Source organism: Pristis pectinata, chromosome 35, assembly GCF_009764475.1.
Source record: "Pristis pectinata isolate sPriPec2 chromosome 35, sPriPec2.1.pri, whole genome shotgun sequence".
In the NCBI taxonomy this organism is placed as follows: Eukaryota; Metazoa; Chordata; class Chondrichthyes; order Rhinopristiformes; family Pristidae; genus Pristis; species Pristis pectinata.
Genome location: NC_067439.1, coordinates 21,696 through 47,004, shown reverse-complemented (window position 1 = coordinate 47,004; position 25,309 = coordinate 21,696). Strand labels below are relative to the sequence as shown.

At 44.1% G+C, this 25,309-nt stretch overlaps 1 protein-coding gene across 1 annotated transcript in view; it reads right to left on the bottom strand.

The window, feature by feature from the left end:
• Window positions 1–22,442, bottom strand: part of shkbp1 (SH3KBP1 binding protein 1) — a 48,103-nt gene extending 25,661 nt beyond the window's left edge. Inside the window, exons 1-7 of the mRNA XM_052044161.1 lie at window positions 22,280–22,442; window positions 16,657–16,710; window positions 15,982–16,027; window positions 15,803–15,876; window positions 13,429–13,487; window positions 4,181–4,261; window positions 3,257–3,421 (exon numbers count right to left, since the gene is read on the bottom strand). Of these exons, the coding sequence (XP_051900121.1) occupies window positions 3,257–3,421; window positions 4,181–4,261; window positions 13,429–13,487; window positions 15,803–15,876; window positions 15,982–16,027; window positions 16,657–16,710; window positions 22,280–22,335 (535 nt within the window). The 5' untranslated portion in view covers window positions 22,336–22,442. The remainder of the gene's footprint in view (window positions 1–3,256; window positions 3,422–4,180; window positions 4,262–13,428; window positions 13,488–15,802; window positions 15,877–15,981; window positions 16,028–16,656; window positions 16,711–22,279) is intronic.
• Between the last annotated feature and the right edge of the window lie 2,867 nt (window positions 22,443–25,309).

The window sequence follows — 25,309 nt, the reverse complement described above, 5'->3', positions numbered from 1 at the left end:
CACTGTGATACCTACAGCAGACCGTACCTGTCAATGTTGCACCCCAACAATAAAATGCAAAAACCATAAGACATAGGAGCAGAATTAGGCCTTTTGGCCCATCGAGTCTGCTCTGCCATTTGATTATGGCTGATTTATTTTTCCCCTCTCAACCCCATTCTCCTGCCTTCTCCCTGTAACCTTTGATGCCCTTACTAATCAAGAACCTATCAACTCTGCCTTAAATATACCCACAGCCATCTGTGACAATGAATTCCACAGATTCACCACCTTCTGGCTAAAGAAATTCATCCTCACCTGTTCTAAAGGGACATCCTTTTATTCTGAGGCTGTGCCCTCTGGTCCTAGACTCTCCAACTACTGGAAACATCCTCTCCACATCCACTCTATCCAGGTTTTTCAATACTCTGTAGGTTTCAATGAGATTCCCCCCTCGTCCTTCTGAACTCCAGTGAGTATAGGCCCAGAGCCATCAAATGCTCCTATGTTAATCCTTTTATCCCCAGGATCATTCTCATAAACCTCCTCTGGACCCTCTCTAATGCCAGCACATCCTTCCTTAGATGGGGCCCAAAACTGCTCACAATACTCTAAATGTGGTCTGACCAACACCTTATAAAGCCTCAGCATTAAATCCTTGCTTTTATATTCTAGTCCTCCTGAAATGAATACTAACATTGCATTTGCCTTCCTTACTACCAATTCAACCTGCAAGTTAACCTTTAGGGAATCCTGCACTAGGACTCCTAAGTCCCTTTGCACCTCCGAATTCCAAATTCACTCCCCATTTAGAAAATAGTTTACACCTTTATTCCTTCTACCAAAGTGCGTGACCATACCTGCCACTTCTTTCCCATTCCCCCAACCTGTCCAAGTCCTTCTGCAGACTTCCTGCTTCCTCAACACTACCTGCTCCTCCACCTACCTTTGTGTCATCCACAAACAGCTGGGCTCACTCCCAGCCTGGGATTGCACTATCCTCAAGCAGGTGCTGGAGAATATCAGCTGACCTTAGTGCTCTGAGGTGACCCTTGCTGACCCTGGTCTCAGATAACCATTGGGTGACCCATCTCCAACAGATTCATTCCTGTAAATTCATTCTCTCCACCACTACAATGACTACAGTGTGTACCACCAAGTGCACTACAATTACTTGGCTAGACTACTCTCACACCACCTGCCAAGCCCTTAACCTCTATCAAGGACAAAGTCAACAAATGTGGGAAAAACCATTCCTTGCAGGTTCCCCCCACTGTCCTGATGGAAATATATCACTGTTCGTTTATTGTTGCTGGATCTAAAACCTGGAGCACCCTCCCCAACAGCACTGTGGGAGTGCTTTCACTTGAACTATTGCAATGGTTCAAGAAAGCATTCACCACCACCCTCTCCAGGGCAATAAAATGCTGGCTTTGTCAACAAGCCTCAACCTGTAAAGGAACAAGAGTTTGCTCCACCTATATGAAGAACACTATGATGCTGGAGGAACTCAGCAGGCCAGGCAGCATCCATGGAGAAAAGCAGGCGGCCAATGTTTCAGCAGGACCATTCTTAAGGACTGAAGATAGGAAAAGAGGAAGCCCAATACCTAGGAGGGAAAAGCAGAGCAGTGAAAGGTTGTCAAAATATGGGAGGTGGGGTGGGCACAAGGTGGTGAAAGGTAGATGCAGGTAAGAGATAGTGATAGGCAGGTGCAGGGGAGGAGGGGAGAGCAGATCCACCGGGGGGTTGGGGGTTGGGGGGTGGGGGGGGTTGTGGGGTAGGTCAAAGGGAAGGAGAGGGGAAGGAGAGAAAGGAGAGAAAAAGAGACTAGGAAAGGGAGGAAGAGAAGAAGCATGATGGGGGAAGGGGGCATTGTGGGGATTACCTAAAGTGGGAGAATTCAATGTTCATGCCGTTAGGCGCACAGCTCCGGACCTCACTCTCCAAGATGTGCCTGGGACCATTATTTTTCCCTCTCTGCTATGTGCCGACACCTCTGGCCCTCTCTCTTTCTCTTCCACAGCTCCGGATCTCGCTCTCCAAGATGTGCCAGGACCGTTATTTTTCAGCCTAACAGCATGAACATTGAATTCTCCCATTTTAGGTAATCCTCCCCCCCAACCATGCTTCTTCTCTTCTTCCTTTTCCCTCTACTTTTTTTTCCCTTTCTGTCCTTACCTTTGAGCCACTCCCTGGTGTATCTACTCTCCCCTCCTCCCCTGCACCTATCACCACCTTGTGCCCATCCCACCTCCCATCTTTTGACAACCTATCACCACTCCACCTTTACCTCCTATATATTGGGCTTCCCCTTTTCCTATTTCAGGAGGGTCCTGACCCGAAACATTGACCACTTGCTTTTCTCCACAGATGCTGCCTGGCATGCTGAGTTCCTCCAGCATCATCGTGGTTTTCGTCTAGATTCCAGCATCTGCAGTCCTTTGTTTCTCTAGTATATTTACTCCACATACCCAGGAAGCCAAGCAAATGTGAAGCTTATAGTTTCTCATCCTCCTCTCCCACATGTGAACCTGCTCCATAGGGATTTTGGAGGAGGGTCAGAGTTACGTGGTGGGCTTTGACTGGATCTCGGGACCACTTGGGATTCACGCAGCAGAGGTTTCCTCATACAAGGCTAAACTGTGAATTAATCCAGAGAGCTTTCGTGGAAGATCAAAATAAAAAATGCAAATGTTGGAAATTCAAAAATATAAAGAGGAAGCTGGAAATATTCAGCAAGTCATTTGCAGAAAGAGAAAGAGTCATCAACCCAAAGCATTAACCCAAAATTGTGTAGTAGATAGTAATGAAGATCATCTAAGATTACAACAGGATCTAGGTAAACTGGGAATGGGTCAAGGAATGCCATATAGAATTTCTCTGACAAGTGCGAGGTGTTGCCTTTTGGCAAGTTAAACCAGGGAGAATTTGCACAGTAAATGGTAGGGCCCTGGAGAATGCTGGAGAACAAAGAAACCTAGGTCAAGTTTCTTGAAAATGGCGACACTGGTACAGGGTGGTGAAGGTGGTGTTTGGCACACTTGCCTTCATTAGTCAGGGCACCGAGTACAGGAGTTAAGATGTCATGCTACAGCTGTACAAGTTGTTGGTGAAACCTCAGCTGGAATATTGTGCAGTTCTGATTGCCATCAGGATGTGATTAAGCTGGAAAGGGTGCAGAAAAGATTCATAAGGAATGAGCCTCTAAGGAAGGAAGAGGAAGTGCCAGTCACTCTGACCAAGGTCATACAGGGACTTTGCACTGCATACAAACCACTTCCTCGTTGCTCCAGGAGTTTCCCAACAATGCCAGCATTGCCCAGATTGGGTGGCATGGTGTTGCTTCTCCGCACAGGCACTCGGTCAGTGCCCTCGAGCCGAGGCCCCACTATCTGTGGGCTGGCCAGGCTATGTCGATTCCGTCTCATGGCTGGGATCACTACAGAAAGACAAAGGCATCAAGTTGAGGAACCATTATCCAGAGTGGTCTGAAATTCCATACCCTACGCATTGAGAAACCAGAGTGATCCCAACTCTGGAACAGGTGGTGACACAAAAATGCCAGGAAAACCAGAGGACCAAGAATTCAGTGAAAACAAGAACCTAAAGGAAATAAAGGCCATCGCTGGGTAATGTCCGCAAGTTAATTTTGTCCACGTCAGAAAATGCATAAAAATAACTTGATACAGTAACCGTAGCTCCACAGTAAAATGAATGGTGTTGATGAGGGCCAATTAACATGATCATTTATTTATTGTCTTCGTTAGTTACAATGGTACAGAATCAGGCACCACTGCAGACCCCTTCCATCCGGAAAACAGCTCTCCCTCATCTTGGCCACTACCCCACCATCCCCTATTGAGAAACTAGAGCAATTCCAATTCCAGGAGCACTCACATCGAGACTGATACACTCCCAACTCTCAGCTCCCTCCCATTGAGAAATCTGAGGAATTCCAATTTCCAGACCCTTTCCACCCAGAAAACGGTGTTAAACCAACTCCCCAATTTTCAGAGACCTCAAGTCTCAACTCTCGACTCACGTAACCCCAGAGCCTCCCAAATCAAGAAACCAAAACAGTCTTTGAATCTCCAGACTCTATCCACATGGAGTAGAACATGACCTGTTCAGTCAAACATTGACTGCAGTACCCTGGGAAAATTACTAATGGAGCAGGAATAAAGGCAAGTGGCCATACCTGGAGGTGGGAGGTACCCATGAAATAGGACACTTCCGCAGGAGGAGCGCTCTGAGTCTGCACACAACTCTAGGCGACGAACTAAGAAAAAGAGAAAGTCAAATTCAGACATAGGGAGTAGAGGGGAAGATGTGGTCACTTTGGGAAGAGTGTGGATAAGAGCGGAATAGACCAAAATTGAGAATAGAACAAATAAAAGCACAAGTAAAAAGAAAGACAAAAATAGGATAAGAGAGTAATTAGCAAAAAACAGATATAAATTGTGAGCTTTTATAGTATGCAAGAAGGAAAACAATTAGCAAGGGCAATTTTGGGTTCAGACAGAGACATAATGGGGAACAAGGGAAAGGCAGTGACACAAAAATGCCAGAGAAACCAAAGGTCCAAGGGTTCAATGAAAATAAGGATCAAAAGGAAATAAGGCCATCACTGGGTAACATCCACAAGTCCGATTTATCCGTGTCAGAAAATACATAAAGTCACTTGATATGGTAACCATACCTCCACAGTATTGTAATGAATAGTGTTAATATAGAAATATATAGAAAATAGAGATATGGATATAGAATATATAGAAAATAGAGGCTACACATGTTTACTCATAATCTGCTCTGTGCCTAAGACGGCGCTGGCTCCTTCTCCTTCTTCATCGAAGGGAAGAGAAAGCCCGCACGCGGGAAGAGTCAGGTAACTCACGGGTGACTGAGCACGACGACCTAAGCGCGACCCTATGTCTGGTAATAATGTCTGTACTGCAGAAATGACTAGACCATGTTGTGATCAAATTAGAAGAGCTGTGGAAAAGTGCAAGCATGTTGTGATTAGATTAGAAAAGACACTTGTGAAAACAACTGTAGCAGAAATGCAGTGGGTTGAGGAACGAGGGGCCTGTAATTAGATGTCACTATGCAGCTGAAACTGACTTGATTGATTACGCCAAATGGACTAGGAAGGGGCCATAAAAAGGAGATGTGAGCCTTTGTCTGGGGGGTGATCAATGACCAGCTCTCTGACCGTCACAGCCTTTGTTTGCAAATAAAGGTTTAACTTCTTGAAGAATCTTCTGCGCCTCCTGGTCATTCTCAAATCTCGGTAATCCACGACAGTAACATGAACATTTATATAGTCTTCCCCTGCCTAGTTACAATGGTACAGATTCAGGATGTCCTACGCTCAATGGCTGGTTTCAATGGGCTTGAAGAATCAGTAGATGCTACATTGTTCAACAGAGTACCATTGCACAAGTATCAGTAGAAGAGGTTGCTTGTCAATTTCCAAAGCAACTCTTAAGTGGCCTCTCACAGTGAAATTGGCATCCTGTGTTCTTAAGAGACAATGGTGACTGATTACTGTAGGATGGTTACATGTAAACAGTATTTTTCCCAAGACTAGTTCTTGTTTGAATGGAATATTTATAGGTGCCTGTTTGTATGTATGGCCGCCCAGAGGTCAAGTGTTCATAACCTGGGGAAGGCCCGTAAGTATTAGTTTAAAAAAAAGCAATGTGAAAGGAGTTGGTTACTGTAAAACCAAATAAATCCTAACAAGGATCTGATGATTTACATCCCATAATTCTGAGAGAGATATTGATACAGAATGTGAAATGGACTTCACCAAGGCCTTTGATAAGATCCCAAATGGAAGGCTGGCCCAAAAGGTTAGAGCAAATGGAATTCAAGACAAAGTGGCTTTGTAATAGGTGACCAGGTGATGGTGGAGGGTCGTTCACATGATTGGAAGATTGTGACCAGTGTTGTACTACAGCGATTATGCTAGGACTCTTGCTGTTTATCATATACATTTAAGGATTTGGATATGAATGTAGTAATATGATTAGCAATTTTGCAGATGACACAAAACTTGGTTACCTTGTTGATTATGAAGACGATAGTCTTGGGTAACAGAATGACACTGATCATCTCTAATGAATTAAGCAGAGCAATAGTAAATGTAATTTTATCCTAATAAGTGCAAGGTGATGTTTTCTGGGAGGTCTAGTAAGGGCAAGACATACACCATGAAAGATAGGGCTCTAGAGATTACTGAGGTACAGAAGAACCTTGGTGTACAAGTCCATAGATCCCTTAAGAAATTATGCAACACAAGTAGATAAGGTTGTGAAGATGACACACGGGGTGCTGGCCTTCTTTAGCCAGGGAATAGAATATAAGAGCAGAGAAGTTACAGCACAACTTTATAAGACTTTGGTTAGGCCATACCTGGGATTTTGTGTGCCGTTCACTCTATAGGAAAGATGTGAATGCACTGGAGAGGGTGCAAGGGAGATCTACTAGGATGCTGCCTGGGATAGAGCATTTCAGTTAAGAGAAGGCATAGGATAGGTGATTTGGTTTCATTATAACAGAGGAGACTGAAGGTCACCTGACAGATGTATACAAAGTTATGAGAAGCATAGATATGGGAGGTAGTGGAAACCTTACCCCATGGTAGAGGTGTCTGAGACCAGAGGCATAATTTAAGGTGAGAAGCAAGAGGTTTAGAAGGGGTCCGAGGAAGAACTTTTTCACTCAGAGGGTGGTTGGAATCTGACAGCTTCTGTGTTATATGTTTTTAACACTCCAAAAGGTAACTGCACAACAACTCATGATATTGGTGACAATAATTTAATCCTGTATCCAGACGAAACAAGTAACAGAAGCGAGAGTTGGAATAAGTGGTCCACATTAGAGTTGGCAAGCTGAAACTCATGGGTTGCCAAAGGGGTCAGTGCTTGGGCTTAAATGTTCAATCTGTAGAAACGATTTGGGTGAAGAGTGTATTGTAGCCAAATTTGATGATGATACAAATAGAAGTGGAAAAGCAAATTGAGAGAAGGATGCAATGAGTTTGCCAAGGGACATAACACAAGTTAAATGAGTGGGTAAAATATGGCAGTTAGAAACTAATATGGAGAAATGTGAATAGAAAAGAATATTCCTTAAGTGGTGTGAAACTACAGAATGCTTCTATACAAGAATGTTAGCCTTCATGGTAAGGGTGCTCTCTCCTCATAACACTCCATCCCAGGCAACATACTGGTGAATCTCCTCTGCACCCTTTCCAGTGCAATCACATCTTCCTGTAGTGTGACCATTGGAACTGCACACAATATTCCAGCTGTGGACTCACCTACGTTTTATATAGTTGTACCATGACCTCCCTGCCTGTATACTCCTATGCTCTGACTAATGAAGTCAAACATGTTGTATGCCTTGTTCACCACTCCAACAACCGTGAGACAGGATACCCTGAGGCCCTCTTCATTACTGCAGGTGACTTCAACCAGGCCAGCCTCAAGAGTGTGTTACCAAAGTGCGACCAGCCCATCTCCTGTCCCACCAGGGGCCCTAACACCCTTGACCATTGCTATACAACCATCAAAGACACCTTCCGAGCCACCTCTCGCCCTCACTTTGGTAAATCTGAACACCAGGCTCTACTCCTCCTCCCTGCATACAAACAGAAACTGAAACAGGAGGATCCAGTACAGAAAGTCGTGCAGTGCTGGTCTGGGGAAATAGATGAGCTTCTACATGACTACCTTGAGTCAGTGGACTGGTCCACGTTCAAAGACTCAGCTGCCAGTCTTGATGAGTATGTCACCACCATCACATACTTGATCAGCAAGTGCGTTGAGGACTGTGCACCAAACAGGACAATACGGGTGTTCCCAAACTACCAGAGAGCTATCAGGAATGCAAAGAGACAATACCAGTTCAAAATAGAGTCCCAGACCAACTGTCAGTCGTGGCGGGGTTTACATGCTATAACGTGCCACAAAACGAAGCAGGACAGCATAGTTAACAACAGCGCATCCCTTCCTGATGAGCTCAATGCATTCTATGTGTGTTTTGAACAGAAGGGGGGTGGATTGTCACCACCCACCCTGACAAGCTCCAATGCAATGAACCCATGGTCACCATTAAGGATGCAAGATGAATCTTCCAGAAAGGTGAACCCGAGAAAAGCATCTCAGCTTTTGTGCTGATCAGCTGGCAGGGGTATTTGCAGACATATTTAACCTCTCCCTGCTTCAATCTCAAGTTCCCACTCATTTTAAGACAGCCACTATCATCCCAGTACCCAAGAAAAACAAGGTAACATGCCTTAATGACTACCGACCGGTGGCTCTGACATCCACCATCATGAAGTGCTTCGAGAGGCTGGTCATGGCACGCATCAACTCCAGCCTCCCAGACAACCTCGACCCACTGCAATTCGCCTACTGCCAAAACAGGTCTACAGTGGACACCATCTCCCTGGCCCTACACTCATCTCTAGAGCATCTGGACAGTAAAGACACCCACGTTAGACTATTGTTTATTGACTACAGCTCCACCTTCAATACTACAATTCCAAGCACACTTATCATCAAACTACAAGATCGGGGACTCAACACCTCCCTCTGCAACTGGATCCTTGACTTTCTGACCAACAGAACACAATCAGTGAGGATAGGCAGCAACACATCCAGCACGATTATTCTCAACACTGGTGCCCCACAAGGCTGCATCCTCAGCCCTCTACTCTACTCCCGATATACTCATGACCGCATGGCCAGATTCTGCTCCAACTCCATCTACAAGTTTGCAGATGATACCACCGTAGTGGGCCGTATCTCAAATAACAATGAGTCAGAGCAGAGGAAGGAGACAGAAAGCTTAGTGACATGGTGTCATGACAACAACCTTTCCATCAATGTCAGCAAAACAGAAGAGCTGGTCATTCACTTCAGGAAAGGGGGCGGTGTACATGCACTTGTCTACATCAACGGTGCTGAGGTCGAGAGGGTTAAGAGCTTCAAGTTCCTTGGAATAAACATCACCAATAGCTTGTCCTGGTCCAACCACATGGATGCCACGTGAAAGCTCACCAGAGCCTCAACTTCCTCAGGAGGCTAAAGAAATTTGGCATGTCCCCTTTGATTGATCAACTTTTATTGATACACCACAGAAAGGATCCTCTCTGTATGCATCACGACTTGGTATGGCAACTGCTCGCCCCAGGACCGCAAGGAACTACAGGGAGTTGTGGACACAGCCCAGCACATCACGGAAACCAGCCTCCCCTCCATGGATTCTGTCTATACCTCTCGCTGCCTTGGTGAAGCAGCCAGAATAATCAAAGACCCCACCAACCCAGGTCATTCTCTCTTCTCCCATCAGGCAGAAGATACAGGAGCCTGAGGGCACATACCACCAGGCTCAAGGACAGCTTCTATCCCACTGTGATAAGACTATTGAACGGTCCCCTAGTACGATAAGATGGACTCTTGACCTCACAATCTACCTTGTTATGACCTTGCACCTTACTGTCTCCCTGCTTTGCACTTCCCTGTAGCTGTGACATTTTTCTCTGTATTCTGTTATTGTTTTTAACCTGTACTACCTCAATGCACTGTGTAATGAATTGATCTGTATGAACAGTATAGAACATAGAACACTACAGCATAGTACAGGCCCTTCGGCCCACAATGTTGTGCCGACATTTTATCCTGCTCTAAGATCTATCTAACCCTTCCCTCCCACATAGCCCCCTATTTTTCTATCTTTCATGTGTCTATCTAAGAGTCTCTTAAATGTCCCTAATGTATCTGCCCCCACAACCTCTGCAGGCAGTGCATTCCACACATCCACCACTCTCTGTGTAAAAAAAAACTTACCCCTGACATCCCCCTTATACCTTCCTCCAATCACCTTAAAATTATGTCCCCTCGTGTTAGCCACTATTGCACTGGGAAAAAGTCTCTGACTGTCCACTCGATCCATGCCTCTTATCATCCTGTACGCCTCTATCAAGTCACCTCTCATCCTCCTTTCCAAAGGCAAAAGCCCTAGCTCACTCAACCTATCCTCATAAGACATTCTCCATTCCAGGCAACATCCTGGTAAATCTCCTCTGCACCCTCTCTAAAGCTTCCACATCCTTCCTATAATGAGGCAACCAGAACTGAACACAATACTCCAAGTGTGGTCTCACCAGAGTTCTATAGAGCTGCACCATCACTTCGTGGCTCTTGAACTCAATACCCCAACCAATGAAGGCCAACACTCCATACGCCCTCTTAACAACCCTATCGACCTGCATGGGAACCTTGAGGGATCTATGGACGTGGACCCCAAGATACCTCTGTTCCTCCACATTGCTAAGAGTCCTGCCATTAACCTTGTATTTTGCCTTCAACTTCGATCTCCCAAAGTGTATCACTTCCCACTTATCCAGGTTGAACTCCATCTGCCACTTCTCAGACCAGCTCTGCATTCTATCAAAATTCTGTTGTAATCTACAGTAACCTTCTACACTATCCACAACACTACCAACCTTAGTATCATCAGCAAACTTACTAACCCACCCTTCCACATCCTCATCCAATTCATTTATAAAGATCACAAAGAGCAAGGGTTCCAGAACACATCCTTGCAGAACACCACTGGTCATCGACCTCCAGGCAGAATACGCTCCATTCCTCTTATTCTTCAACTGTATGCAAGACAAGTTTTTCACTGTACCTCAGTACAAGTGACAATAATAAAACAATACCTGTGCTGTAACCTTGAATGATCTTTGAACATTTACACCTAGGTCCCTTTGTTCCTCAATACTCCTGAAGGCCCCACCATTCATGGTCTATGTCCCACCCTCATTTGACCTCCTAAAATGCATCATCTTGCACTTATTAAAAGTAATTTCCAACTGCCATTGCTCTGACCAGCCAATCAATATCATTCTGTAACCCAAGTCTACCCTCCTCACAATCAGCAACATCACCAATATTCGTGTCATCTTTACGTGGTAGCCCACTGAATGACTTGTTAGATCCCACGTGTTCTAACCTCCCGGACCAGCCTACTGTGCAGGACCTTGTTAAAGGCCTTACTGAAGCCCATGCAGACATCATCTACTGCCCTGCCCTTGTCAACCCTCTTCGTCACTTCTTCAAAAAAAACTGAAATTTGAGAGACATGATTTTCCACACACGAAGGCATGTTGACTATCTCTAATCAGTCCTTTCCTTTCCAAATGCAGATAAATCCTATCTCTCAGAATTCCTTCCAATAACTATTCCACCGATACAAGGTTCACCAGCCTGCAGTTCCCTGGCCTCTCCTTGCTGCCCTTCTTAAATAAAGGCACAACATTAGCTATCGTCCAGTATTCTGGTACCCCTGCTGTGGCTATCAGAACTATAAAAATCTTTGACAGGGCCCCAACATTCTCCTCGCTTGCTTCCTGTAACATCCAAAGATACAACTACTCAGACCCAGGAGATTTATCCACCTTTATGGAGGTGGTATTGGAGGTCCTGAAATGCATTATGTTGTTATGCCCTGAAATATTATGGCTCCCTCCTCTGAACTTACTCGCTTCCTTGTCCTTCTCCAAAGTAAATACAGAGAAGTATTCATTCAAGAACTTGCCTATTTCCCTTGGCTTCACAGATAGATGAACACATTGATCCTCGAGGAAAATTTCTGCCTCCCCAGCTACCTGCTAAATGGGACTAGCTTAGATGGGAATCTTGCTCTGCAAGGACCAGTTGGACCAAAGGGCCTATTTCCATACTGTACAACTCCACGGCCTATTTATTCTTAATATACTTAGAATCTTTCAGAACTCTCCTAATAGCCTCCTTTTGCCCTCCTGATTTCCTTCTTAAGTGTATTCCAACATGCCGTAAATACTTGAAGGGACTCATACTCAACAATTCAGGAACATTTCTTCCCCTCTACTATCAGATTTCTGAACAGTCCACGAACACTCCCTCATTTTTCCTCTTTTGCACTGTATTTATTTTTGTAACTTACAGTAATTTTTATGTCTTCATGTCTTGAAATGTACTGCTGCCGCAAAACAAATTTCACGACACATGTCAGTGATGATAAACCTGATTTTTCCCCCCCTGGCCAGACCCTCAAAATCCCTCATCAGCCCAGGTTCCCTCATCCTACCAGCCTTTCCCTTCACTCACACAGGAACATGCTGCTCCTGAACGGGATAAGAATGCTCAGAGAGCTAACATTGACTCAATGGGCTAAATGACCTTCTTCTATGTAATAAGTAAGAAATATAAAATCAACCCTACCTTCAGACTTTTTTTAAATTACCCTTCAGTTTGAAATTAATTTTAAAGTTTTTCACTCTTATAAATGTGAAATTCTATTATTTTACAATCACTCTTTAACAGGCAATCATATACTACAAGATCACTAGTTAACTCTGTTTCATTATAAATGATCAGTAGCCCATTCCCTGATTGATTCCGTATTATGTTGTTCTGGGGAAACTATCCCAAATACATTTGGCAACCTTGTGCTCAAGAATACATCTATGAATTTGATTTAAAGTTGCCTTCAATTATAGCAGCACTTGTCTCACAAGCCCCCATTATTTCTCATTAGTCTTACTGTTAGGAGACCCACAGACTCGTCCCACTAATGATTTTCCTTTGCTGTTTCTCATCTGTACTCAATTATTCTATACCTTGATCTTCTGAGCCACTACTATCATTTCTCACTACTGTTTTAAAATCTCAACTTTTATTAACTTTTTCCTCCCTATTCTTCCAAAATGTCAAAAATATTCAGTTTCCTGCTTCAGTTACCTTGCAACCACATTTTTGTCATCACCATTAGACCATCCTATCTATATCCATATAACCTTCAATTCATCGGTCTTGTAACTACTACTGTGTGCATTTAAATAGCTTTAATTTTAATTTCCTTACTGCAGGAAGACCTTTCTGCAGCTGCACTCCCACAATTATATGCTCTTCTTGTCCCACTCTGCTTATAGTTACCCACTGTACCACCCTATACTATTTATTTTTTTCTTTTTAACTTTCCAAATTTCCTTTCCTTCTATTTAATTTAAATCTCTAGTTATTCAATTTGCCAGGACTTGTGGCACTTGTCAATAGGACTGATGTGGCTAGTTCAGTTAAACTTCTGGTCAATGGTGACAAGATATTTATGACTGGTACTTTGCTGTCAAATGTCAAGGGAGGTGGTCAGAGCTTCCATTTTTGAGGTATTTATCTGCCTTCTGGTTTATTGAAGAGGATTAAAGTAGTTCCTGACTATCTATCATTTCAGAATATCATTGGAAGAAAGGTTTGAGTTGACAGTGTGATGAACTTTTCTGTGGGTTGGAGATGTGCTCCACGTTGGATCCAGGTCGCACAACTATGTCATTTTTGATTTGTACCCCGCCTATACTTTTCCAGAGACATGGTGCATCATTTCTCTCACCCAGCGGTGAAATTCCATAGAATTCAGCCTCATGACGAAGTAATCCGATATTGGTGTCTCTGTGAACAAATAAATTCAATCCTTCAATTGCAGAGCAAACCACAGATTATTAAAATAGTTATAAATACAGAAATTACCCATCATGGCATTGCATTTATTCAATTTTACTGAATGTGGGCCTTACTTACAAGGTCCATCATTTATTTACTTCATTTCCAGGATCTGGGCATTGCTGACAAAGTCAGCATTTATCCACACCTCCAATTGCCTCAAGAAGGTGATGATGAATCATCCTCTTGAACCACTGTTGTCATTCTGGTGAACATACTCCCACATTCCTCCTGAATAGGGACTTCCAGAATTTAGAGCAAGCAAAAATTATAGACTGGTGATATATTTCCAAGGCAGGATGGTGTACAACTTGGAGAATCTGAAGGTGGTGGTGTTCTCATTTGCTTACTGCCCTTGTCCTTCCTGGTGGTAGAGGTCCTGGGTTTAGGAGGTCCTGGGTTTAGGAGGTCCTGTCGGAATACCTTGAGCGAGCAACTGCGGTGCATTTTGAAGCTAGAACACACTGCACCCACTGTGTCCTGGTGGTGGAGGAAATGAACGTTTAGGGTGGCTGATGGGATAGTAATCAAGTTGGCTGCTGTCTGAGAGTTATTGACACTATGCTCACCCAGGCAGGTGGAGGGTATTCCATCACACTTGGAATGATGTACCATGCAGATGGTGGAAAGGCCTTGGGGTGTCAGAAGGCAATTTACTCAATACAGGATGCCCAGACTGTGACCAGAATATTAATTTGGAAGGTCTAGTGGAGTTTCTGGTCAATGTTGACCTCCAGAATATTCGGATTAGGGAATGGTAATGAAACAATGTCAAGAGGAGGTAGTTGGACTCTACCTTGTTGGAGAAAGTTATTGCCTGGCACTTATGACATTAATGTTACTTTCCACCTGTTATGCCATGAATGAACTTTGCATCAACCTCGCAGCATGGCCTGCTTCATCTGCTGAGGAGTGCGAATGAAATTGAGCAAATTGCCATTTCTGACTTCATGGAGGAAAGGTGGTCATTGATAAAGTGACTAAAGCTGATACAAGACTTAGAGGGACATCTGCAGTGATATCCTGGGGCTGGGAAGATTGACCTCCAACAACCTTCCTCTGTGCAAAATACGACTCCTATCATTGTAGTCTTTTCATTGATGTCCACTAACTTCAGCAGGGCTCCTTGATGCCACACTCTGTCAAACGTTGGCTTAACGTCAAGATGGTCACTCTCACCTCACCTCTGGAATTCAGCTCTTTAGTTGTGTTTGGATCAAGGTTGTGATGAGGTAGGTCTAGAACCAAGAGGTTCTGACAAAACCCCAAGCTGAGCATCAGCGAGTAGATTATCGATGAGTGAGTGCCATTTAATGGCACTGTCAATACCAATTTCCAAAAGCTTTGCTGCTGATTGAGAGTAAACTGATTGGCTGGTAATTAGCTGGATTGGATTGGTCCTGCTTTTTTGAGAACAGACACCCCTGAGAAATTTTCCACACCGTTGGGTAGATCCCAGTGTGGTAACTGTACGAGAGCAGCTTGCCTAGAGACACAGCTAGTTTGGGAGCAAAGGTCTTCAGTACTACAGCTGGGATGTCATTTGGTCCTGTCACCTTTGCTGCATCCAGTACTCTCAACCATTGTGATAGCACATGGAGATAAACTTCCATAATTATGGAGATCTCAGAAGAAGCCAAGACGAGTAATCCATTTGGCACTTCTGGCTGAATATGGTTGCAATACTTCAGCCTTCTCCTTAACACTCATATACTTGGACTTGCCATCCTGACTGCCTTAAAACTGAACATCCTGCTGGGACAGTTCAAATAGCAAATTAAGAGGTTAGTATCTGTGGATCTGGAATCACATTTAAGCCTCTGCCGGAACTACCATTTTAGTAAAGATTTATTTAACAAAATTTAAAAGCCAGGTTTGTTACTCAATCTCTTTGCTACCATATTAAGTGGGTAACACCAGGATGATAAGTTATATGGAGTACCCTGGAAGCCTGGTCCAATGATGTATTGTCATGAGCTCAAATCACCCACCTCAACAGCTTGGGCATTTCCATTCTTAAGTGTATCTGGAATGAAAGTTAATTTCAGTAATAGTGACCACAGAGCTACCAGATTATTACTAATAGAATAGCTGTAACCATACGTCCTGTTCCATCCTGCTTTCATCAAATACCCAGAAAGGGATCATGGGTTAACTACTGCATAAGACTCCCACTAATTTTGCACAATGTCTGTTCATTTGCAGCACTGTTTTCAAGCTACTAATAGTTATCTTTGGTACATGCTACCCCACATGGGCATTACCTGGCATCCAGCTCTCTGGTACGAAGAAAATTCAGTATGGTGCCAAACACAGTTGGATCACGATCGATAAAAAACTAGAGTGAAGAACAAAAAGAGCATTTGAAAACCCAGCCAATCTTATCTTTTTTGTCCAAATCAGTGAATCCATGCCAATTCTATTTGATGCCAGCTTTACTCACAGCTCCAGTTTCATCCCTCAGACTTAAGATCCGTCCACTCAGGAGGCTGTAAAGCAGAAACCCCAAAACAATTGATTCAGTGGCCAGAGAAAACTCCCCTTTGCTCTAGCATCCAATTGCAACCACCCCCTCAGCCACGTACCCCCATCCCATCCATATCCACAGAACCAATCCCACTCCACCCCTTGCCCTGTGCAACACTGTCCCACCCCATTCAACCCCCACAAAATCCAGCAACACCCTGCCCTACCACCACAATCCCCAAGCCACATGCAAGCATGTCTAATGCAAACCCCACACCTTGCCCAATCCCCAATATCTATGCAAGTACCCCTTTATTGTCATACACAATTCTGCTATATGCAAACACTAATGCACCCCATGCAACAACCCTATGCCCCTGACCCCAAGTGCATATGGCTTACGCTCCCTTATCTGTCAGAATATAGTTTGTAAATATTGTGAGCTCAGGACTTCTCAATATAGGCATATCACAGGTAACAGCTAACAATCTGAAAATTAGCTAGTTAATTTTGCTCTCTTTCCTGCCTTTTAAAAAGTCCTTTTTCCATGCTAACATGTAATCCACAACATTGAGACACATCATGTGAAATAAATCGTGAATTAGAGAATCTGACTTTGTTTTAAATCAACTCACCAGCAAGCACACCTTACCTTGAGAAGAAGGAGTCTGGGATCCATGTGAGGGTTTGTCGAGACGAACTGAACCTATAGAAGATATTCAAATACAGTAGTTAGTCATCTGTCACTGTATCCAGCCCTGGGTTAACAGGGGGGTTTATATTCAGCCCTCTGACTCTGCAGAAGATTGCTAACAGGCTTCAGGTTAAAGTTGTTTGTGCATTGGAAGCCTAGGAAATGTGGTTATAATGGAACCTGCAATTCTTATTTGATTTTCTATATATTTTGGGGCCTATTTCATTAGCTCAAAGTAAACTGAAGTAATCAGGATTGTAGATTGAGTGAAAAATAAAAAAAAAAGTGCAGATAGCGTTAGCTACAAGGAGAGGTTGGAGGACAGACTTGGATTGTTCTCTCTTGATCGGAGGCTCGATAGAAATTTATAACATTGTAAGAGGCATAGATAGGGTAGAGAGTGAGTCTCTTTCCCAGAGTAGAAATGTCAAATACTAGAGGGCATAGCTTTAAGGTGAGTGAGGGAAAGTTTAAGGGAGATATGCAGGGCAAGTTTTCTTTTAAAAAAGTGGTAGGTGTCTGGAATGCACTGCCAGGGGTGGTAGTGCAAGTAGACAATTGTAGTTTTTAAGAGGCACTTAGACAGACACTTGAAGGGAATGGAGGACATGAATCATGTGCAGGCAGATGGGATTATTCTCATTTGGCATCACAGTCGGCACAAATATGGTGGGCCGAAGGACCTGTTCCTGTGCTGTACTGTTCTAGGTTCTAAATACTGTAAATCTGAAATGAAAACAGAAAATGCAGGAAACACTCAGCAGGTCCAGCAGCATCTGTGGACAGAGAAATAGTTAATGTTTCAGGTCCAAGACTCTTCATCAGAGCTAGAAAAGAGGAAAAAAAAAGTTAGTTTTCAGTCGCAGAGAAAGCAGGTGAGGGATGGGTAGAACAAATGGAATATCTCTGAAAGGGTGAGATCAAATGGGTTAATGTAGCAGTTAGAAGCAAATGACGTGTAATGCGTTGCTAGTAGCAGGGCTGTGGGACATGCCTAGCAGGTCAGGGTATATGAATGGAAAGAGAAAAATTGAGCCAAAACTCACAGATGGATGGCTGGGAGAAATGACCAGTTCTGATCCATACAAAAAGAACACATAACTTGAAGTTGGACAATTCGAAATCAAGTCCAGAAGGCTGCACGTGCCCTGAAGGAAGACGAGGTGTTGCTTCTCAATCTGGTGTTGAGCCTCGTTTTAACAGTGCTGGAGGCTACAGTCGTACTATGGGCTGAGTGTTCACCGCCTGGAGGTGCATTACTGGGCAATGGATTCAGACTCAATTCCTCTGCTTGCTATGTTGTCCTCAGCCTAAGAACTCTTATCTCAGTTTCCCAAGACAACAATGGGGAGAACCGGCAAGGCTCCACATTTCAGAACCACAACCCTTTCCTCAGCGAGAGCATCTAACCGACTTATTCCACATGGAAATTGTTCTGAAACTCAACCCTCCGCGTCCCAGAGCCACTCATCAGTACAGGTGTATGCATTGAGCCGTGGTTCCGATTTACTCTGCAACTGAAGCTCAGCACAACGTGCATGTTCTTACCCTGTACCCTCAGCAGTACCAACACTCACATGGCTCCCCAGATTTTTTTTTCTTCCTTTCCAGGTTAAGGATCATAAGCTTCAACAGCTCAGATACAAATAGTCTTCCATATCTCCTCCCCATCAGTGGCCTAAATCTCATTCCTTGCTGGATTTTACTTATTCCACTCTGACATGAGCAATCCTTCCTTAGCAGAGATTCAGCTTCATCCACTCATATTGCCACACCAAATTTTCTCAAACATGACACTGAATTCTTCTTTCCCTGCCTTCACCTCAAGGCCCATCTTTGGCCAAGAGATTGACCCCACAGAAAAGATATTTTAGATTGTATTTACAAATTTGAGAAGCACGAGGCCTATATTCTCTGGTCTTTAGAAGAATGAGAAGATCTCATTCAAACACACAAAATTCTTAAGGGATTAAGGTGTTTAGAACCAGGAGTTAACCCGTCATTCAGGACAGATACGAGAAGTATCTTCATCAAGGAAGTGGTGAATCTTTGGAATTCTCTACCCAAGAGGGCTTTGGAGGCTCAGATGCAGAGTACATTCAGGTTTGAGAGCTATTTAAATATTAAGGAAAACAAGGGATATGGAGCTATCGCAGGAAATTGGTACTGAGGTAAAAGATCATCCAGTACAGGACAGGTATGTTTCAGTAAGAAAGGACAAGGGTGGCAAGGTAAGGGAAGTTTGGATTACAAGAGAGGTGGTGAATTTAGTCAAGAAGAAAAAGGAAGCGTATGTAAGGTTTCAGAAGCTAAAAATCAACGAGGGCCCTTGAAGCTAGAAAATAACTCAAGAAGGGAATTAGGAGAGCTAGGAGGGGCCACGAAAAGTCCTTGCAAGTAGGATTAAAGAAAATCCCAAGATATTCTATACATACATCAAGGCAAGAGGATAACTAGGGAGAGGGTAGGATCACTCAAGGATAAAGGAAGGAATATGTGCTTGGAGACAGAGAACGTGGGCAAGGTCCTAAATGAGTGCATTGTGTCAGTATTTACCAAGGAGAAGGATATAGAGGATGATGAGATCAGTCTGGAGCATGTTAATATGCTAGGGCATTTTGATATGAGAATGAGATAGCGTTGGGTTTCTTGAAAGTTAAGGTGGATAAATCCCCAGGGCCTGATGAAGTATACCCCAGGTTATTGAGAGAGCCAAGAGCTGAGCCTTGACCAAGATCTTGGTGTCCTCTCTACCCACAGGAAAGTTCCCAGAGGACTGGGGAGTAGCTAATGTTGTTCAAGAAGGGAAATTAGGATAATCCTGGAAACCATAGACTGGTGAATCTCACATCAGTGGTAGGGAAGCTACCAGAGAGGATTCTTAGGAATATGATTTATGAGCATTTGGAAAACCATGGCCCAATTATGGATAGTCAGCATAGCTTTGTGTGGGGCAAATTGTGTCTTACTAACTTGAATGAGTTTTTCCAAAGAGTTGACAAAGGTGATTGATGAGGGTAAAGTGTGGATGTTGTCTACATGGATTTTAGTAAGACATTGACCAGGTCTGTCATGGTAGGCTCATCCAGAAGATTAAGATGCATAGGACCCACTGTGACTTGGTCATTTGATTTCAGAATTTGCTTGCCCATAGAAGACAGAGGGTAGTGGTTGATGGGAATCTGACTGGAGGTCCATGACCAGTGGTGTTCCGCAGGAATCTGTACTGGGACCTCTGCTGTTTGTAATAGATATAAATGACTTGGATAAAAACATGAACGGCTGAGTTAGTAAATTCACAGATTAAAAAAGATTAGTGGTGTTGTAGATAAGATATCTTTATTAGTCACATGTACATTGAAACACAGTGAAATGCATCTTTTGCGTAGAATGTTCTGGGGGCAGCCCGCAAGTGTCGCCGTGCTTCCGGTGCCAACACAGCATGCCCACAACTTCCTAACCCATATGTCTTTGGAAAGTGGTAGGAAACCAGAGCACCCAGAGAACGTACATTGATGGCAGGATCATCAACAGCACTGAAGTAGCGAGATCTTGGGTTCCAAATCCATAGCTCCCTGAAAGTGGCTGCACAAGTTGATAGGGTAGTAAAGGCAGCATGTGTCATGCTTGCCTTTCAGTTGAGGCACTGAGGTCAGGAGTCAGGAAATTATGTTGCAGCTTTATAAAATTCTAGTTATGCCCATGTGGAGTATTGCATTCAATTCTGGTCATCCCATTATAGGAAGGATGTGGAGGCTTTGGAGAGGGTGCAGAAGGGTGGCACAGTAGCATAGCAGTTAGTGCGACACTATTACAGGGCCAACGATTGGGGTTCAATTCCTGTCACTGTCTGTAAGGAGTTTGTACATCCTCCACGTGTCTGGGTAGATTTCCTCTGTGTGCTCCAGTTTCCTCCCACGTTGTGAAGATGTACGGGTAGGTTAACATGGGTTTAAAATGGGTAGCACAGACTTGTTGGTCTGGAAGGTCCTGTTATTGTGCTGTATAAAAAGGTTTTTTTTTAAAAAGGTTTACCAGGATGGTGCCTGGATTAGAGGGCAAGCACTATAAGGAGGTTGGACAAACTTGGGTTGTTTTCTCTGGAGTGGCAGAGGCCAAGTGGACGTTATAAGATTTTGAGTAGACAGCTGGTATCCTTTCCCCAGGGTTGAAATGTCTAATACCAGAGGGCATGCATTTAAGGTGAGAAGGGGTAAGATCAAAGATGTGCAGGGCAAGTTTTTGTTCATACATACAGAATAGCAGATACTTGGAATGTGCTGCCAGGGGTGGTAGTTGAGGCAAATACAATGGAGGCATTTAAGAGGCTCTCAGGCAGTAGGGATTAGTTTAGTTCTGCAATTACTAGATTACTTAGCATGCCACAACATCATGGGCTAAAGGCTCTGTTCCTGTGCTGTACTGTTCTATCTTACAGCTATACAAGACATTGATAAGGCCACATTTACAGTACTGTGTACAGTTCTGGTCATCCTACTATAGGAAGGATGTCATTAAACTGGCAAAGGTGCAGAAGATTTACCAGGATGTTACCAGAACAAAAAGGCTTGAGTTACAAGGAGGCTGAATAGGCTGGGATGTTTTTGCCTGGAACATATAGGAGGCTGAGAGGTGACCTTACAAAGGGTTATAAAATCACAAGGAGCACAGATAAGGTGAATAGCCAGTTCCACCTCCCCCCGCCCCCCCACCACGAGGGGGGGGGGGGGGGGGAGAAAGGGTCCAAAACTAAAGAGCATTAGTTTAAAGTGAGAGGGAAAAGATTTAAAAGGGAACCTGAGGGGGCAACTTTATCCCACACAGGGTATATGGAACGAGCTGCCAGAGGAAGCTGCAGAGGCGGGTACAATTGCAATATTTAAAACACACATTTGGAAAGTTACATGGATAGAAAGTTTTGAAGGACATGGGTCAAGTGCAGGTAAATGAGGCTAATTCGGCTGGGCATCTTGGTCGGCGTAGACTTGTTGAACCAAAGGGCCTGTTCTGTTCTGAATAGCTCGACGACTCTGAAATATTCAGTTCACACCTGTAGCAAAGTTGCACTCACTCTAAAGAGTTCACGTTCAAATATAATAAATTTGTTTGCTACGACTTGCAGGGCCGATAGAACGGCACCTTGTTATAAATGTAATCTTTCACTAATCCACGGTCCTGTCCATCCTCTCTGATGCCAATTTGAGGAAGCGCAGGGGTGCCTCCCCGCTCTCTCAGCACTATTACTCAAGCATCATCATTTGTATAGATTATCTGGCCACGATAACACTGAAACTTGAGAGATCCGGTGTGCACAGACTGACTGCTCCGTTTCCTGTGCTGAAAGCAATGCCCGCCCTTCCCAGAGTCGCCTTTGGCCCATTCTAAAGATGTGAACGGCGATAGAGAAAGACATCTGCTTTCACTATTTTACTGGCTTAACACCAAACGAGCTAGTTCCCAGAACATGTTCTAATAACGCTACTAAACAACGGGTAACAAGACTGCGCTACGCTGCCGTTTAACAGCAGCTCAGGCTGAAAGTGCCTCCACAGTGACCATACGCACCAAATGCATCACCCACCTCCTTCCTCCCACGTTGAGATGGATGATTTCTCCAGGTCTGACTGCATTGGCCATATTCGCAGCCCGCAAACACAGCTGCAGCCAGGGCTGCAATTTCCTGAAACTTCGGCTTCAAAAAATTCAGCCAACTTCGACTGCGAATGACGACCGCCCCCACCGTCGTCTGATTGGCTTAATGGTACGGTTTTTCAGATTTCTTACTTGATTGGCAGTTTAGGTGCCAATCAAACTACTTCCTCATTCCCAGGGTACTCTGCATTAAAGGGGCAATACCTGTATATTTAAAGAGGTAGGCTCACGTTGGCCGATAAGAAAGTGGACAGTCGTGATGATTGCCAAACTCCTGGAGAAGTAAAACAGCTCAAGTCTCAGGTCGCATATTACTCGAGAGTATTCAAGGGATTATAAAACAAGGCCTTTAACAAGGTCCTGCATGACTGACGAGAAGGTTATATCACATGGGATCCAGGGCGAGCTGGCCAACTGGATACAACATTGGTCTAGCGGAAGGAGGCAGAGGGTGGTAGTAGCTGGTTGTTATTCAGATTGAAGTGCAGTGACCAGTGGTGTACCGCAGGGATCGTGCTGACTCCACTGTTGTTTATTGTCTATATTAATGATTTGGATGACAATGTTGTTCATGTGGTTCATAAGTTTGTGGATGACACCAGAGTTGATGGTGGACAGCGAAGATGGTTACCTAAGATTACAACATGATCTAGATGAACTGAGGAAATGGGCCAAGGAATGGCAGGTGACATTTAACAGAGACGTGTGAGATGTTGCATTTTGGTCAGTTTATACAAGGCAGGACCTACACATTAAATGAAAGGGCCTTGGAGAGTGTTGTAGAACAGGGGAGACCAAGGGGTACAGGTACATCATTCCCTGAAATTGGTGACACTTCCAGTCAGGGTGGTGAAGAAGACCTTTGGCATGCTTGCCTTCATCAGTCAGGGCATTGAGTACAGAAGTTGGGACATCATGTTTCAACTGTCCAAGTCATTGGTGTAGGTAAGATGAATGATTGCAGTCTTTTTCCCAGGGCAGGGGAGTCTAAAGCTAGTGGGCATAGATTTAAGGTGAGAGGGGAAAGACTTAAAAGGGACCTGAGGGGCAAGTTTGAGGGGTGGTGGGTATATGGAACGAGCTGCCAAAGTGGTGGAGGCAAGTACAATTTCAATGTTGAAAAGACATTTGGACAGGTACATGGATAACAAAGGTGTAGAGGGATATTGGTCAAATACAGGCAAATGGGACAGCTCAGACAGACATCTTGGTCAGCATGGACAAGTCGGGCTGAAGGCCTGTTCAGTGCTCTATGACTAATTTGATTTGTTAAACGAAAAGCTGAAAAAAACTGTAGATACTGGCAATCTGAGAATAAAACAGTGCTGGAATCACTCAGCAGGTTAGGCAGCATCTATAGAGAGAAACAGAGTTAACTTGTTTTCTCTTAGCACAGAACATTGAACAGTACAGCACAATATGGGTCTTTCAGCCCATGATGTTGTGCCAGCCTATATAAACCTATGATCAATCTAACCCTTCCCTCTGACACAGCCCATAACCCTCCATTTCCCCTACATCCACATGCCTATCTGAGACTCTCTACCACCACCTCTGGCAGTGCATCCCAGGCACCCACCAGTGTAAAAAAAACTACCCAACTTCTCCCCTAAACTTTCCTCCTTTCACCTTAAAGGTACCTCCTCTGGTATTGGCCATTGCCATCCTGGGAAAAAGGTGCTGGCTGTCCACTATCTATGCCCTTCGTAATCTTGTACACCGCTGTCAAGTCACCTCTCATCCGCCGTCATTCTAAAGAGAAAAGCCCTAGCTTGCTCAGCCTTTCTCCATAAAAAGATAGCAGCAGGATTCGGCCATCTGGCCTGTCGAGCCCACTCCGCTATTCAATAAGATCGTGGTAGATCTGTCCGTGGATTCATCCACCTACCTGCCTTTTCCCCATAAACCTTAATTCCCCTACTATGCAAAAATCTAACTGTCTTAAATATATTTAATGAGGTAGCCTCCACTGCTTCCCTAAGCAGAGAATTCCACAGATTCACTACTCTGGGAAAAGCAGTTTTTCCTCATTTCCATTCTAAGTCTATACCCCCAAATCTTGAGGCTATGTTCCCTAGTTCTAGTCTCACCTACCAGTAGAAACAACCTTCCTGCCTCTATCTTATCTGTCCCTTTCATGATTTTATATGTTTCTCTAAGATCCCCTCTCATTCTTCTGAATTCCAGTGATTATAATCCCAGGCGACTCAGTCTCTCAAGACATGCTCTGTAATTCAGGAAGCATCCTAGTAAATCTCCTCCGCGTCCTCTCTAAAACTTCCACATCCTTCCTATAGTGAGGTGACCAGAAGTGAACATAATATTCTAAGTGTGGTCTAACCAGAGCTTGATCAAGCTGCAATACTACCACACAGCTGTTGAACTCAAAACCCTGACTAATGAAGGCCAGCAGACCATACACCTTCCTAACCACCCTATCAACTTGCACAGCAACTTAGAGATCTATGGATGAACCCCAAGATCCCTTGATTCCTCCACACTATTAAGAATCCTGCCATTAACGTTGTACTCTGCATTCAAGTTTGATCTTCCAAAGTGTATCACTTTACACTTTTCCAGATTGACCTCCATCTGCCATTTGTCTGCCCAACTGCATCATGTCTGTATCTCGTTGTAACCTACAACAAACTTCCACACTATCCACAACACCTCCAGCCTTCGTGTCATCTGCAAACTTACTAAGCCATCCCTCCACTTCCTCATCTGAGTCATTTATAAAAATCAAAAGAGCAGGGGTCCCAGAACAGATCCCTGTGGAACACCACTGGTCACCGTCCTCCAGGCAGAATATGCTCCATCCGCCTTCTGTGGGAAAGCCAATTCCAAATTCACACAGCCAAGTTTCCATGGATCCCATGTGATGTCTTTCTGGATGAGCCTACGGTGGAGAACCTTGTCAAATGCCTTACTAAGATCCATATACACCACATCCATTGCT